Below are 13,834 nucleotides of genomic sequence, written 5' to 3' on the forward strand. Positions count from 1 at the left end.
GGGCATGTGGCATTGGGTTCCTGCATAATAATCCTTTGGACCTTGGCTGGCACAGAATTCCTGGTACCACACGCCGCTTGCCATCATGTTCGGCACGACGGTTCAGCGCTGCGTGGTGCTCATTCTGGGGATACTCAGCGTCACGACCGTGGGCTGGCCCTACGATGAGTCGCTCGTTGATTACAACCTGAACGAGAACAAGACCGCAGAGGGACCGATAAACTATTGGGGAGAATGGCCAGATCACACCTATCATCCGTCACCAGACAACTGGCGCTTCCCCATCTATACCATCTTCCTGGATCGCATCGCCAACGGAGATCCCGCTAATGACGATATTAACGGCACCACCTACGAGCATGTACTCGATTCGAATCAGATGCGCCATGGCGGTGACCTAGTCGGCTTGATTGACACGCTCGATTACATCAGAGGCATGGGCTTCAAGGTGAGTCTATTCCATTGATATCAGTTCCCGGTCCATCCTTGACTGACTGACTGATCATTCTAGGGAATCTACTTCGCTGGTACGGGCTTGATGAATCTTCCCTGGGGCTACGATGGTTACTCCCCGGTGGATACCACCCTCCTCGACAAGCACCATGGCACCCTGTCCGACTGGAGGCGGACCATCAAGGAGATCCACGACCGGGATATGTATGTGATCATGGATAATACATTAGCAACGTGAGTATGCACCGAGTATTCTAGACGACCATGCCACTAACAATCTCCCCGTGCAGTTTGAGTAACCTGATCGGTTTCAAGGGCCACTTGAACGATTCGGCTGATTTCAATGCGAAAGAGTACGAGGTGGAGTACGTCACCGAGAGAACGTACGCCGATTTCCAGTTCAGCAATGACTACAATGACACCTGCAACTACCCGAAATTCTGGAACGAGACGGGATACCCGTTGACGTCCGGTGGCGTGCAAGACCTGAAGGGTTGCTACAACAGTGATTTCGATCAGTATGGCGAACTCGAGGCGTTTGGTAATTTCCCCGACTGGAAGCGACAGCTCACGAAATTCGCTTCGGTGCAAGATCGTCTGCGAGAATGGCACAAGCCGGTTCGCGATGTCATCACCCGGCATTCCTGCATTGTGATCGCCAGTTTGGACATTGATGGCTTCCGGTTTGATAAGGCCGTCCAGGCCACTCTGGATCCGCTGGGTGACATGCTAGCGGTCTACCGTGAATGTGCCAAGCAATATGGCAAGAAGAACTTCTTCCTGCCGGGAGAGATCACTTCGGGAAACACCTTTGGTAGTCTCTATCTTGGCCGGGGTCGTCAGCCAAACCAGACGCCCGATTCGGCAGACGCTGGCGCGAAGTTGACGAATGCTTCGTCGGATTCCTACTTCCTCCGCGATGATGGCCTGCAGGCGTTGGACGCTGCAGCCTTTCACTACACCATCTATCGTTCGATGACCCGTTTCCTGGGAATGGACGGGAACCTGGTGGCCGGCTTTGACCTGCCCACTGATTTCATCGAAGCCTGGAATGGCATGCTCGTCACTAACGACTTCATCAATGCCTTCACGGGCGAGTTGGATCCCAGACATATGTATGGAGTGTCGAACCAGGATAACTTTCGCTGGCCCGCCATCAAGAATGGTACGGAGAAATACCTGCTGGGTCTATACATTGTTACGCTGGAGCTGCCGGGAATCCCTTTGGTTCTCTGGGGCGAGGAGCAGGAGATGTACGTGTTCGATGCGACTGCGTCCAACTATCTGTTCGGTCGGCAACCCATGACTTACCAGACGGCGTGGTGGACGCATGGCTGCTTCTCGCTAAACACCTCGAAATTCTACGATTTCCCCAACGACAAGGGATTGAATGGTTGCAACGATATCACAGTGACTTACGACCAACGGAATCCGGCGCACCCCCTTCGCAACATCATGAAGCGCATGTTTGAGATTCGGGAGCAGTACCCAGTGGCCAATGATGGCTTCAACCTTGAGACCATTTCCCAGCTTACCCAGGATATCTATCTTCCGGGTTCATCGACTACCCCGACGGTGACTGGTCTCTGGTCAGTGCTGCGCAGCTACTACCCCGGGGTTCAGAAAGAGGCCTCGAGTAGCAACGATACTCTTTGGCTTGTATATCATAATGCCAATAAAACGGAAACCTATGGCAAGAACTGTACTAGCAAGGACTCCGCTCTTCTGTCCCCTTACGAGTCGGGCACGAAGTTGAAAAACCTCTTCTATCCCTACGATGAACTCACGCTGCAGGATGGACCAAGTGACGCTAGCAACGGCACCGAGTCCTACGGGTGCACGACCAACATGAAATTGCTGCCATGGGAATTCCGGGCTTACGTCAAGGCGAGCGACTTCGTTGAACCTGGCCCTACCGTCACCGAGTTTGTCCCCGGCCACGATGCTCGCCTGCTGTCTTCCGAGGATACTGGGGAAACACTGAAGATCCAGCTGGGCTACTCCAAGGCCATGGACTGCAGTGCCATCACGAAAGCAGTCTCCCTGAATTCGACCACCGTCAAGGGCGTCAATGCCACCCTTGACACCTCTAGCGTGAGCTGCACCAACGTCACCGCCAGGACGAGCAGTAATAACTACATCGGCGAGGTTCCCACTGTTTGGACCTGGTCCGCGAACCTGACAAACGTCTATCACGGAATCCACCAGCTCACCGTCAAGAATGCCTCCACGACGTCTGGAACGCGCGTAGATGCCATCGACCGCTTTTTATTCCGAGTCGGAACCCACACCAACCCGTTAATATCGCCACTGGCCAACTACTCTACCAGCCTCGTCCATCAGTCGGATAACGGCAGCTACTATGTTCAGCATGATGCGGCCGGCGCTGACCAGTTCCGCTACACGACCGACTTTGGCCTGAACTGGTCCAACTGGACAGACTACACTGGTGGTAACACGACGATTGAATTTCCGACTTGGACCGGCACAGATGCTCAAAAGTGGGAGGGCACTCACATTCGCGTCCAGTATTTCTCCCGCCTTACCGGCAGCAGTGATTACATCCAGGAGGGTGATTATGACTGGGAATCCGGTGTCCCTCGCAGATTTCCCCATCTGTGGTGGAATGGCCCGTACAACCAATACGGTTATGATGCCGGTCTGGACAGCAAGATGCGGTTTGATACTAAGGATCGCCGCTGGAAATATGATTTCGTTTATGAATGGCCGTCCGTCGGACAGATCAGTGTCTGGGGCACTGGCAAGGACGGTGTTCCGGAGACAACGAATGTTTATGGCGATGTTGACAACTCATCGGTTGTACAGGTCTTGCCTCCCTCCTACTTGTCGTCGAACGTGATTAATATCACCGAGCTGCCCCCCTTCCCGCACCTTGGCTGGACCATCTCTCTCAATGATGCCAACCTCCGCTATGAATTGCTTCCGGTCGGATCTGGATGGGCCCAGCTGGTACTTTACATCCTTCTCTGGGTCGTCCCTATCTTGATGGGGCTGGCGGGAGTTTTCATCTTCATCCGCACCTTCTACCGTGTTGAGCTGAATACCGATGGCAATGTTGTTAAGGAGGACAAGCTGCCGCTGTTGTTCTGGCGCAGGATGAAGGGCCAATCTGGAGGTGATGGCCAGATGGACCGGGAAGAATCAGATGTCGCCGCCGTGGCAGGCGAAATGGCCATTGCAGGAGCCCCCGAGAAACGCCGCACGGTCTTGATCGCCACCATGGAGTACGATATTGCGGATTGGCAGGCCAAGGTCAAGATTGGTGGTCTGGGAGTCATGGCCCAGCTCATGTCCCAAAACCTGGGATATCAGAATCTTATCTGGGTGGTTCCCTGCGTGGGAGACATCGAATATCCCGAGGATACCCCGACAGAGCCATACATCGTGAAGATCCTCGACAACCCCTATCTCGTCAATGTGCAGTATCACGTTCTCAACAATATCACCTACGTCCTTCTTGACGCTCCTGTGTTCCGCCAGCAGACAAAAGCCGAGCCGTATCCTCCCCGCATGGATGACCTGGATAGCGCCATTTACTACTCCGCCTGGAACCAATGTATCGCAGAGACCATCAAGCGCTTCCCGTCCATCGATCTGTATCACATCAACGATTTCCACGGATGCCTGGCACCGTTGTACCTCCTGCCCACACGCACGATCCCCGTGTGTTTGTCTCTCCACAACGCCGAGTTCCAGGGTCTCTGGCCCCTCCGGACCCAGCAAGAAAAGAAGGAAGTCTGTTCGGTCTTCAACCTCCCCGTCGAGACGGCTACCAAATATTGTCAATTCGGTAATGTGTTCAACTTGCTTCACACAGGAGCGAGTTACCTTCGGTTCCATCAGCGCGGGTTTGGCGCGGTCGGTGTGTCAAAGAAGTACGGAAAGCGTTCCTGGGCTCGGTATCCTATTTTCTGGAGTTTGGACAAGATCGGTAGTCTGCCCAACCCTGACCCAACTGATACGGCGGCCCTGGAGGATACTCCTGACGAGAAAGCTCTGACTCGGTCATATGAGGAACGGATCACTGACAAGCTCGAGGCCCAGAAGTGGGCTGGCCTGACCGAGGATCGCAACGCCGACCTCCTGGTGTTCGTCGGTCGCTGGTCTAAGCAGAAGGGTGTCGATCTGATTGCGGATGTCATCCCCGCCGTTCTGTCTGACCGGCCGCAGGTGCAGGTGATCTGTGTTGGTCCCATCATCGATCTTTACGGAAGACTGGCTGCCATTAAGCTGGAGAAGATCGCTGCCATGTTCCCTGGCCGGGTCTTCTCCCGACCTGAGTTCACTGCTTTGCCCCCGTGTGTCTTCTCTGGCGCTGACTTCGCTCTGATCCCGTCTCGTGATGAGCCATTTGGATTGATTGCCGTTGAGTTCGGTCGGAAGGGTGCACTGGGAATCGGATCTCGCATCGGAGGTTTGGGTCAGATGCCAGGCTGGTGGTACACCGTTGAATCAGACGCCACTCGCCATCTTCTACACCAGCTGAAGACTGCGATCAAATCTGCCCTGGATTCGACTCCTGAAACTCGAGCCCAGATGCGCGCAAACTCCGCTAAGCAGCGATTCCCCGTTCTCGAGTGGATCCAGAAACTCGAGACTTTGCAGCGGACATCGATCAAGATTCATCATGACAAGAACAAGGACACCGTGACTGGTTCGATCCCGGAGTCTGAGAGCGTATGGGACCTGCAAAACCTTCAGAGTGCGCGCTATTCCAGTGTGGCACTTCCTAATATGGCTCTGTCCAGAGCGGACGGCACGGAAACCCCGCCTGAAGCCATGATCCAGCAGGCCCACGCTCGCCTTCAAGAGATCCAGGCATCCGAGGGAAGCAGTCGCGACAGCAGCCTCAACCGCAAACTGTCACTGGGTCGCCGGTCCGGCCCTGGTCAGGGCAGAAAGCGCTTGACGAAGAGGCAAGCGACCGCAAGCCAGGCATCCACTGATCACGGAGAAGATGAGAACGATACCGACGCTGACGACGACCACACCAGGCCGCAGGAGGATTACATTTCTCCCGAGGAGGCCATGCAGGCCGTTAACAACACTCTAACTCCCCATGCTATCACTGGAGACAGTACTCCCCGCGCCTCCTACTTGTCTAGACCCGTATCCCCGTACCCCATCTCACAGATCTCTACTCCAGCGTGCCCGACACCGCCACCCATGACTCACTTCCGGACCGTTTCTATGCTGTCGTTGCCATCCGTTGTTGGGGACCATAACCGCCTCAGCAGTCTCGGCGGCGAGGAGCAGAACCAGCCCGTCTTCGAGTTGCAGAAGGTGGACCCGACTTTCACGGACAGCTTGGGCCACTTCACCCGGCGCTTCGAGCAGTCGCTTGAGAAGTTGAACAAGAAGAACTCCATCACGGACTATTGCATTGAGGTCTATCTGATGAAGAGTGAGCGCAAGTTCTACAATTCATACAACGACGCCCAGCTTAAGAAGCAGCCTAAGAACCGTTCGCTCGCGGTTCCCAGCTCTGAGAGTGTTGTGCAAGAAGGGCCCGGTGGCTCAGTCGTTCGTCACTCGTACTCCAGTGAGGATTCTGAAATCAATGGGGAGGATGAGATTGACCGCTGGCTGATGCGGTTGGGTTACACGCGTCCGATCGCAGTTCAGCGATTCATGAGACGCCGCTTGGGCAATTGGCCAGTGTATTCACTATTCCTGGGTCTGGGTCAGATCATCGCCACCAACTCCGCACAAATCACCCTGCTTGTCGGCCAGGTCGGAGAGACCGCTGTGAAGCTTTATGTCATCGCCGCTATCTACTGCCTGTCCTCCATCGCGTGGTGGTTCCTGTATCATCGGTTCCCAGCCGTCATCTCCCTCAGTCTTCCCTGGTTCATCTACTGCATGGCATTCATCGTTATCGGTGTTTCACCCTTCGGTCTCACGGCTCTCGGTCGGGCCTGGGCTCAGAATGTTGCGGCTGGCGTCTACGCCATTGCGTCGTCTAGCGGTTCCTTGTTCTTCGCTCTGAACTTTGGAGACCAGGGTGCCGTCCCTGTCAAGGACTGGATGTTCCGCGCCAGTATCATTCAAGGTATCTCACAGATCTACACGGTCGCGCTCTGGTTCTGGAGCTCCAAGGTCACTGCCGCCGAAGTGGGAGGTGTATCTGTAGCGGCCTTGAGCTCCTGGCGTCTCACGGCCGTGGTGATGCCCATTGCTGCCCTGTGCTTCGTGATCGGAGTCCTGCTGGCCCTGGGATTGCCCAACTACTACCGTCAAGCTCCCAGCCGTATCCTGTTCTTCTACAAGTCTCTGTTCCGCCGACGCATCATCCTGTGGTTCTTCTTCATGGTCATCGTCCAGAACTGGTTCCTTGCTGCCGCTTTCGGCCGCAACTGGTCCTTCCTCTGGTCGTCCAAACACACCAAGCCCTGGGAGATTGTCCTCCTTGTGTTCGGCTTCTTCGTCGTCCTATGGGTAGTCATTCTTGTCATATTCCGTGCCCTGTCGAAGGAACACAGCTGGATCTTGCCAGTTTTCGGTCTGAGTCTGGGTGCTCCCCGGTGGGCACAAACCTGGTGGGGAACCTCCAACATCGGCTACTATCTCCCTTGGGCTGGCAGCTTGGTGTCGGGGTCGATCGCTTCCCGCTGCCTGTGGCTCTGGCTGGGACTCCTTGACGAGATCCAACAAGTCGGATTGGGTATGATTCTGCTGCAGACCATGACTCGCGTGCATGTCTGCTTCGTCCTGTTGGCCGCGCAAGCACTGGGATCCATCGCCACCATCTGCGCCCGCGGCTTCGCGCCGAACAAGATTGGCCCTGGGGATATCTCTCCGGATGTGGGCACGTCGGTGGACAAGGTCGGTAACGCATGGTTCTGGATCGCTCTCTTCTTCCAGCTCCTGGCAAGGTAAGCCTTCCCACACTTTCTTTTCTCACGCGAGCTTTATCTAACGTTTGAACAGTTGGGGCTTCCTGCTCTTCTACCGCCGCGAACAGCTCAACCGACCCTAAATCATGCCCTGCCGGGTCAATACAGATCACGGATCCCATTATATTAACGTGGGCAGATCTCTTCCTTGCATTAATGCATCAAGTGGTTGTACAAGGCAGTGCTGGCAAGCACAAATGTCAACATCACCACTAATCATGACCATAGACCTATAATTACCCTGTCTTATAGCATATAGATTTGTATATAAGTCGCATGATCAGCAATTGAATATATTGTCTTTCCTTGAAACTTTCTTTATTAACTAAAGTGCCCCTTGAGAATACAGAGCAGTAAGGCATATGCGTATGATATGACACCGCCGGCTTTCTCCTTTCGGGGACCCTTATCCGGCCGGGGTATTACTGCGCAAGGCTGCAGTGAAAAGCTGCAAGGCTGGCAATGTTGAAAGTACCCCGCGGGGTCGATATTTGATCTGTCGTAATAATTCATCTTGGCGAAGCACAAGTGACTGCTCTGCTCATACGGACCCGGGCAGCATATTAAGAACATAAATCACTGTTCCTACGTCCATAGAATGCCCTTCTCACGTGTCTTCATGAACAGAAGAGATCCATGCTGATGCTATCAACAAGGTATTCAAGGGACAGATTGTAAAACCTTAGAATCAGCTTTACTCATTATCTGAAGCACATTCAAGGAAATTAAGCAGTCATCCCATATGTCTTGACGTGGCCGTGGTGGGGTAGAAGAGCCTAGACCTGATCTTCGATACTTGTGCGACTCGACGTGTATCCCCTTGCGTTAGCGGGGTCAATGCCGCTTTTAATCGACACTTCCCCGTGGCAGTGGATAGATATCTCGATGCCTAAGCCTCTGGGTCTCTGATCGCTGACACTAGTAGGCTAGGAGGAATCGATTGAAGCCGTACCGTTCTGAATCCTCGGTGTTATTTGTATTCCTCAGCTGATATTTACCTCCTGAGGCTTGATAGCAAGCATGAAACCACGCCTGCACTACGACGACGTGGCTCGGGAGCACAGCGAAGCCATCTCCAATGCGTGGATTCGACAGTTCTTCAATCCTAGGGTCCTCCAATCCGTCGCGCAATTCCTGAAAAGACACCATGGTCCGGGAAACGTTGATGAATTCAGTTATCTGAAGAAAGGGTCTTATAACATTACCTTCCAGATGATTAACAAAGAATCAGACGCTACCGTCATACGTTTCGTTCAGCCAGGATTGATCATGTTCCCTGAGGAGAAACTCCGCAATGAAGTTGCCACGATGCGATACATTTACGACCAGACTTCCATTCCCGTTCCTTTCGTCAACCACTGGGGATCGAGGAAGGAGAGTCCTCGGGGATTAGGCCCGTTCATCATCATGGATTATATTGAACACAAAAAGAGCATGTATGATGCTCTCAACGTGCCCAGGTGTCCAGGCGAACAGCGTGGTATTCTTGACCCCCATATCAGTGAGGCCAAGCTAGAGGCCCTGTATGGAGAGGTTGCAACTATTTTACTGAAGCTTTCTCAACCAAATTTACCCCGGATAGGGTCACTGCATCAAGTCGATGATTTCACCTGGGAAGTAACCCAAAGACCTCTGTCAATGACCATGAACAGTCTGATTCGGCTGGGCTCGCTACCCCAATCAAAACTGCCAAACACGACGTTCGACAGTACCTCTTCATATTTTGAGGCCCTAGCAGAGCTGCACATTGCACACCTGACCAACCAGCGCAATGATGCCATCGATTCTGCTGACGACTGTCGGCGCAAGCTTGTTGCTCGATACCTTTTCCGCAAACTTGCCAGAGAACAATGCTTAACAAAGCCGCTGGCAGCCTTCGATAAAGGCCCCTTCAAGCTTTGGTGCGATGATTTGCGCCCAGGTAATATTCTCCTGAGCCGAGAGCTTAAGATTGTCAGCGTTTTTGACTGGGAATTCACATATGCCGCCCCAGTGGAATTCTCATTCGCACCACCATGGTGGCTGTTAATTGAAAAGCCTGAATACTGGCCACAAGGGCTGGACGACTGGTGTAACGAGTATCGACGACGCCTTCCAACCTTTCTAAGAGCAATGAGAGACCAGGAGGATAGAGCAATTGAGCAGGGGTGGCTAGACAGTACGCAGCGACTGTCGGGTCTGATGAAAGAAAGCTGGGAGAGCGGCGATTTCTGGATAGCGTATGCAGCGAGGAACAACTTTGCCTTTGACCTGATATACTGGCACAAGATTGATCAGCGACTCTTCGGACCGACATCAACTCCGATCGATGACGTTTGGAAGCAGAGATTGGTTATACTCGAGCCTGCAGAGAGAGCCGAGATCGAACGAATTGTGGCGATAAAGGTGGAAGAGATGCAGACTCGGTCATTGGCTTGGGATCCGGACGGCTACACCAAGGAGATCGCAGGTACACTCTGTGAAGATAACGCAGACAAGGAATCTGAAAGCCAAACGTCCGACTCTGCACCAGATGAGAGAATGTATGCTGGGCCGACGAAGTTGGAAGAATTGTCTTTGATTGGTGATGGTTCATTTATCCTGTTTAACAAGGTCGGTAAAACGTAATAGCAGTCTATATCCAAAGCAGGGTCATTATGATAGGCATTTCGAATAGTTACCCCCCATTACATATGCAGAAAATGACACTAAAATAATTCTTGTATTCTTCTTTTTCCTCGCGTCTTTCGAAAGTAAGCCCCCTGGAATGGTCTGAAAAACCTACGCATGAGGCCCTGAAATCCACTGATGAGACAGTATTACGCCCCCTGATCAACGACCCCTGATTCAGTCGTTCCGTGACACCAGATGGCTCTTCTACTATTGTTCGGACAAGAAAAGAAGGCGCGATCCCAGCAAACTATTTACTATAAAACGCGCAGGCAAACTAACGAACTATTTCACTATCATTCTGGAGACCAAACCATCAAGGCTTACTGTAGTCTATCCAAAACCGCTCGAGTCTGGCAGCAAGATCACTTAAACTCAGGGAACTCCTCCTCGGTCCAGACCTGCCACACCAACCGTTCACCACTAACAGTGCCGCTTCTCAAGATGTCTAAAGCTTTACTAGCCCTGTCTAAGAGAGTCTCTCCTTCAACTATCCGCTGCTTATTCGGCTTGATAGCACCTTGAGCCACAAGCGTGGGCAGTATCTCAGTCTGGAGATGGTCCCGCAAAAAGTCATTCTAGGAGAAGGGTTTATGTCAGTCCAGCATCCATTGCGGTGTGGGTAACGAACGCTTCCACAAAGTCACGACGCAACATGGAAGTACAACATACCTTCTCGTAGTCGTAGACTACAATGGGGTGAGTCTCAACGCCCGATGCCCAGGGCGCCTCTGTAGAGACATCAAAGGAGAGCTGCAGACCGTCTTTCTCAGATGGTCTGCTGATCACAATCGGAAGAACAGCAGCAACAGCTGAGCCTGGCTGTGTGGCTATCTTGGAGATCGGAATCAAAGAACCTGATTTCGAATTTATGCAGTCAAAGACCCGAATGCTTTGTTGGTGCCCTTGGCTTTTCAAGAGATTGAGGATAGAGGCGGTAACATCCGGGTCACGATAGTCGAAGACGTGCGCCGCCCCATAAGCCTTGACCATTTCATGATGCTTCGGGGAAGCTGTTGCAATAACGTTGCTGTATCCCCAGTATTTGAGGATTTGCACCGCGTACTGCCCTACAGAACTGGCAGCACCCCAAATGAGAATCGGTAGGTCTTTGTCGGATGGAGTGAAGTTCTCTGGACGCGGCCAGGGTAGTTCAACTTTTAACTTCTCGAACAGCGGGAAGAACGCAGTGCAGAAGTTCGTCGGTATGGTAGAGGCAGCAGACAATGGAATGTTTTGTGGGACCTAATTCTCCTGTTAGGATAACCCGGAAAATATATCTCAGGTGGAAGTGGAAATTGAATGTAAACAAACCTTGCCAAGAAGAGTCTCTGGTGCCGTGACATATACCTGCTGGCCTTTCTGTGTCTTGTTATGGAAGAACATTCCGAACACACGATCGCCAACCCGGAGACGCTTGACATCAGGACCGACAGCTACCACAGTTCCGGCGGCGCTATCCCCCAAGATCTGAGGGAACTGGACCATCACACCAGCATCGACTTGGTAGACATCCAGGTGGGAAGTCGGAGCCCATTCCACTCGGACCTGAACGTCGTGATGCTCAGCCTTGAGGGTTGGGACATGCTCGATTGTCAAAGGTCCCTTCAGTGCGGGTACAGTGATCGCTGGGTGGGTGGCCATAATACTAGACAATTATCAATGAAACGAATATTAGTAAAATGGAGATAGTTGTGATTTGAGTGCCAATGCAGGTGTTCTATGCCAGCTTCAAGTTTGGGGTCATATTTCAACTATATATAACCAGGGCCCCAGAGGCAACGGACCCTGTCAGAACTGGGCTGTGGTGACAGCATTTAGAAATCCAATGCGATTAGAAATCCGTCTCGACTTGCTAAGATTGACGAAGCTTAAGCTATTGACTTCCAAGCAGTTCGATAGTCAATAACATCGGTGACATTGGAACAACCACACTGCAGCATGCAGATTTAGCGGATGGAAGACCCTGGTTGCGTGCTGACAGTCGGTTTCTCATTGGTGGTGTCAGCAATGCGCATTAGCTTCCGTGGGGGTGGAGTCATCCATAGTCTGGCTATGCATCCAAACGTCGGGTTGTTACTCTCTGCTGATAAAAAAACCTCAACTTGTATTTACTATAGTAGCGATAATAATTACGTATATTGCTTTCCTTGTAGTGTGTGTGTTGGCTGGCATGATTGTGGCTAGTAAACAAAGTCCGTTCACGAAGTGAGAACATAAGACGAATAGAGTACAACTAATTGACATTGAGATGGAGCCAATAAATAAAAGAAGTTTGATTCTCCTTCTTTTCCTTCCCACCGACTATTATAGTTCGGTGGTCTTAAAGGTGAAGCACAATGCCAGGGTTGGTATTAGTGTTTCCTATGTTGCCTATGATTGTGCGGTTGTTGGGCCATATTCCGTCGGCTGATCGGATAGACGCGATATATCCTTTTGGTCTAGCGGTTAAGATGTCGACAGTTTCTGACTCCACCCAGGGTTCAGGATGCGGGCTACATCCACGGTGTAGAATACATCATATCTCAAACAACCCTTCGGAAACCGCTTCGGAGACCGCTCCGGAGTTAGCGGACTTCACTTCCGTGCAGTGTCTGCCCCACGACCATCCAACGCCGCATCGACGGCCCCGGGGATAGCCAGACAACAGACTCATTCTCCAGTTCGATTATATATTAACTTCTGCACCCTTATCCCTGCAGCCGTGTTCATCAGAGTTCGTCAACCCCCTGCCGTGACAGTGCATCACTCGAAATTGGTCTATTCATCATCGTCAATCAGAAAAATGGCTCGCATTCTCATTACTGGCTCTGTCGACGGACTTGGCCTTGAGGCTGCCAGACAGCTTGTCCACAGAGGCCACACTGTGTACCTGCATGCACGCAATCAACAACGTGCAATGGACGCGAAATCCGCATGTCCAGGTGCCGCCGGGGTGCTGACGGCCGACTTATCCAGTGTGGCAGAAACACAGAAGCTCTGCCACGATGTTAACGCAATTGGCAATTTTGATGCCGTCATCCTCAACGCTGGACTCATGCAGGGTGGCTTTCGCAAAACCCCGGATACTGGTGCTCCAGCCTTGGTGTCTGTCAACCTTATCTCACCTTATGTGATGTCTTGCTTGCTGCGTCCACCGAAGCGCCTCATTTTCATCTCCTCAAACCTGCACCGGCAGGCAAACATGGCGAGCATGGATGACATGTTCTGGTTCAAGCGCGGGGAGACCAGGTACCAGGACTACCCAGCATATTGTGACTCCAAGCTTCATGTCATGCTTCTCGCCAATGCGGTCGCTCGGCGGTTCAAAAACACTTCAGTGACTTCAGTGCACCCCGGGTGGGTGGCGACAAAGCTTGGCGGACAGGGTGCTCCAGATAAACTGGAGGACGGTGTCGAAACGTATGTCATGTTAGCCGAAGGGGATTATGATGAACAGAACCTGTCTGGAGCTTATTTTGAGCCCAAGAGGAAGATTGGCCAGCCGATTCCGGCTGCAAGAGATGAGGATCTCCAAGAGAAGGTGGTGCAAGCCTGCGAGGAGGTTACTGGATTGAGGCTGTCGGCTTAGTATCCAAATGTGGTTATTGAGGAGTTGATATTGGACTGCATATATTGTTTGACCGCCATTGTGAAGCGTACACAATAGTTAAGGAGGAAATGTTGTTTGCTCACCACTTAGATCTCTGTTACATTAGATTTTTCTAGAATAATGAAATTGGCGATTGATAGATGTGCTTTCCCACATACTTATATGTGTGAAATTGGTAGTATCGGGAGAGACATTTCGAACATGCCAAAGTGATAGTCAAGGC

General features: G+C 52.1%; 4 protein-coding genes across 4 annotated transcripts; 3 read left to right on the plus strand and 1 right to left on the minus strand.

Moving 5' to 3' along the window:
• Positions 1 to 85: 85 nt before the first annotated feature.
• On the plus strand, positions 86 to 7,453 carry An04g09890 (uncharacterized protein; the record flags this gene model as incomplete). Its single annotated transcript, XM_001402308.3, has 4 exons — positions 86 to 448; positions 512 to 687; positions 744 to 7,349; positions 7,405 to 7,453. The coding sequence occupies 4 exons, from the start codon at positions 86 to 88 to the stop codon at positions 7,451 to 7,453; spliced, it is 7,194 nt and encodes a 2,397-aa protein (XP_001402345.1).
• A 754-nt stretch (positions 7,454 to 8,207) lies between these two features.
• Positions 8,208 to 9,977, plus strand: An04g09900 (uncharacterized protein; the record flags this gene model as incomplete). Its single annotated transcript, XM_001402309.3, has 2 exons — positions 8,208 to 8,271; positions 8,377 to 9,977. The coding sequence occupies 2 exons, from the start codon at positions 8,208 to 8,210 to the stop codon at positions 9,975 to 9,977; spliced, it is 1,665 nt and encodes a 554-aa protein (XP_001402346.3).
• Positions 9,978 to 10,384: 407 nt separating this feature from the next.
• An04g09910 (uncharacterized protein) lies at positions 10,385 to 11,663 on the minus strand (the record flags this gene model as incomplete). Its single annotated transcript, XM_001402310.1, has 3 exons — positions 10,385 to 10,597; positions 10,692 to 11,264; positions 11,334 to 11,663. The coding sequence occupies 3 exons, from the start codon at positions 11,661 to 11,663 to the stop codon at positions 10,385 to 10,387; spliced, it is 1,116 nt and encodes a 371-aa protein (XP_001402347.1).
• A 695-nt stretch (positions 11,664 to 12,358) lies between these two features.
• An04g09920 (uncharacterized protein) lies at positions 12,359 to 13,590 on the plus strand (the record flags this gene model as incomplete). The annotated part of the gene is made up of 2 exons (XM_001402311.3): positions 12,359 to 12,500; positions 12,575 to 13,590. The coding sequence occupies 2 exons, from the start codon at positions 12,359 to 12,361 to the stop codon at positions 13,588 to 13,590; spliced, it is 1,158 nt and encodes a 385-aa protein (XP_001402348.3).
• Between the last annotated feature and the right edge of the window lie 244 nt (positions 13,591 to 13,834).

The sequence above is a fragment of the Aspergillus niger genome (assembly GCF_000002855.4).
Source record: "Aspergillus niger supercontig An04".
In the NCBI taxonomy this organism is placed as follows: Eukaryota; Fungi; Ascomycota; class Eurotiomycetes; order Eurotiales; family Aspergillaceae; genus Aspergillus; species Aspergillus niger.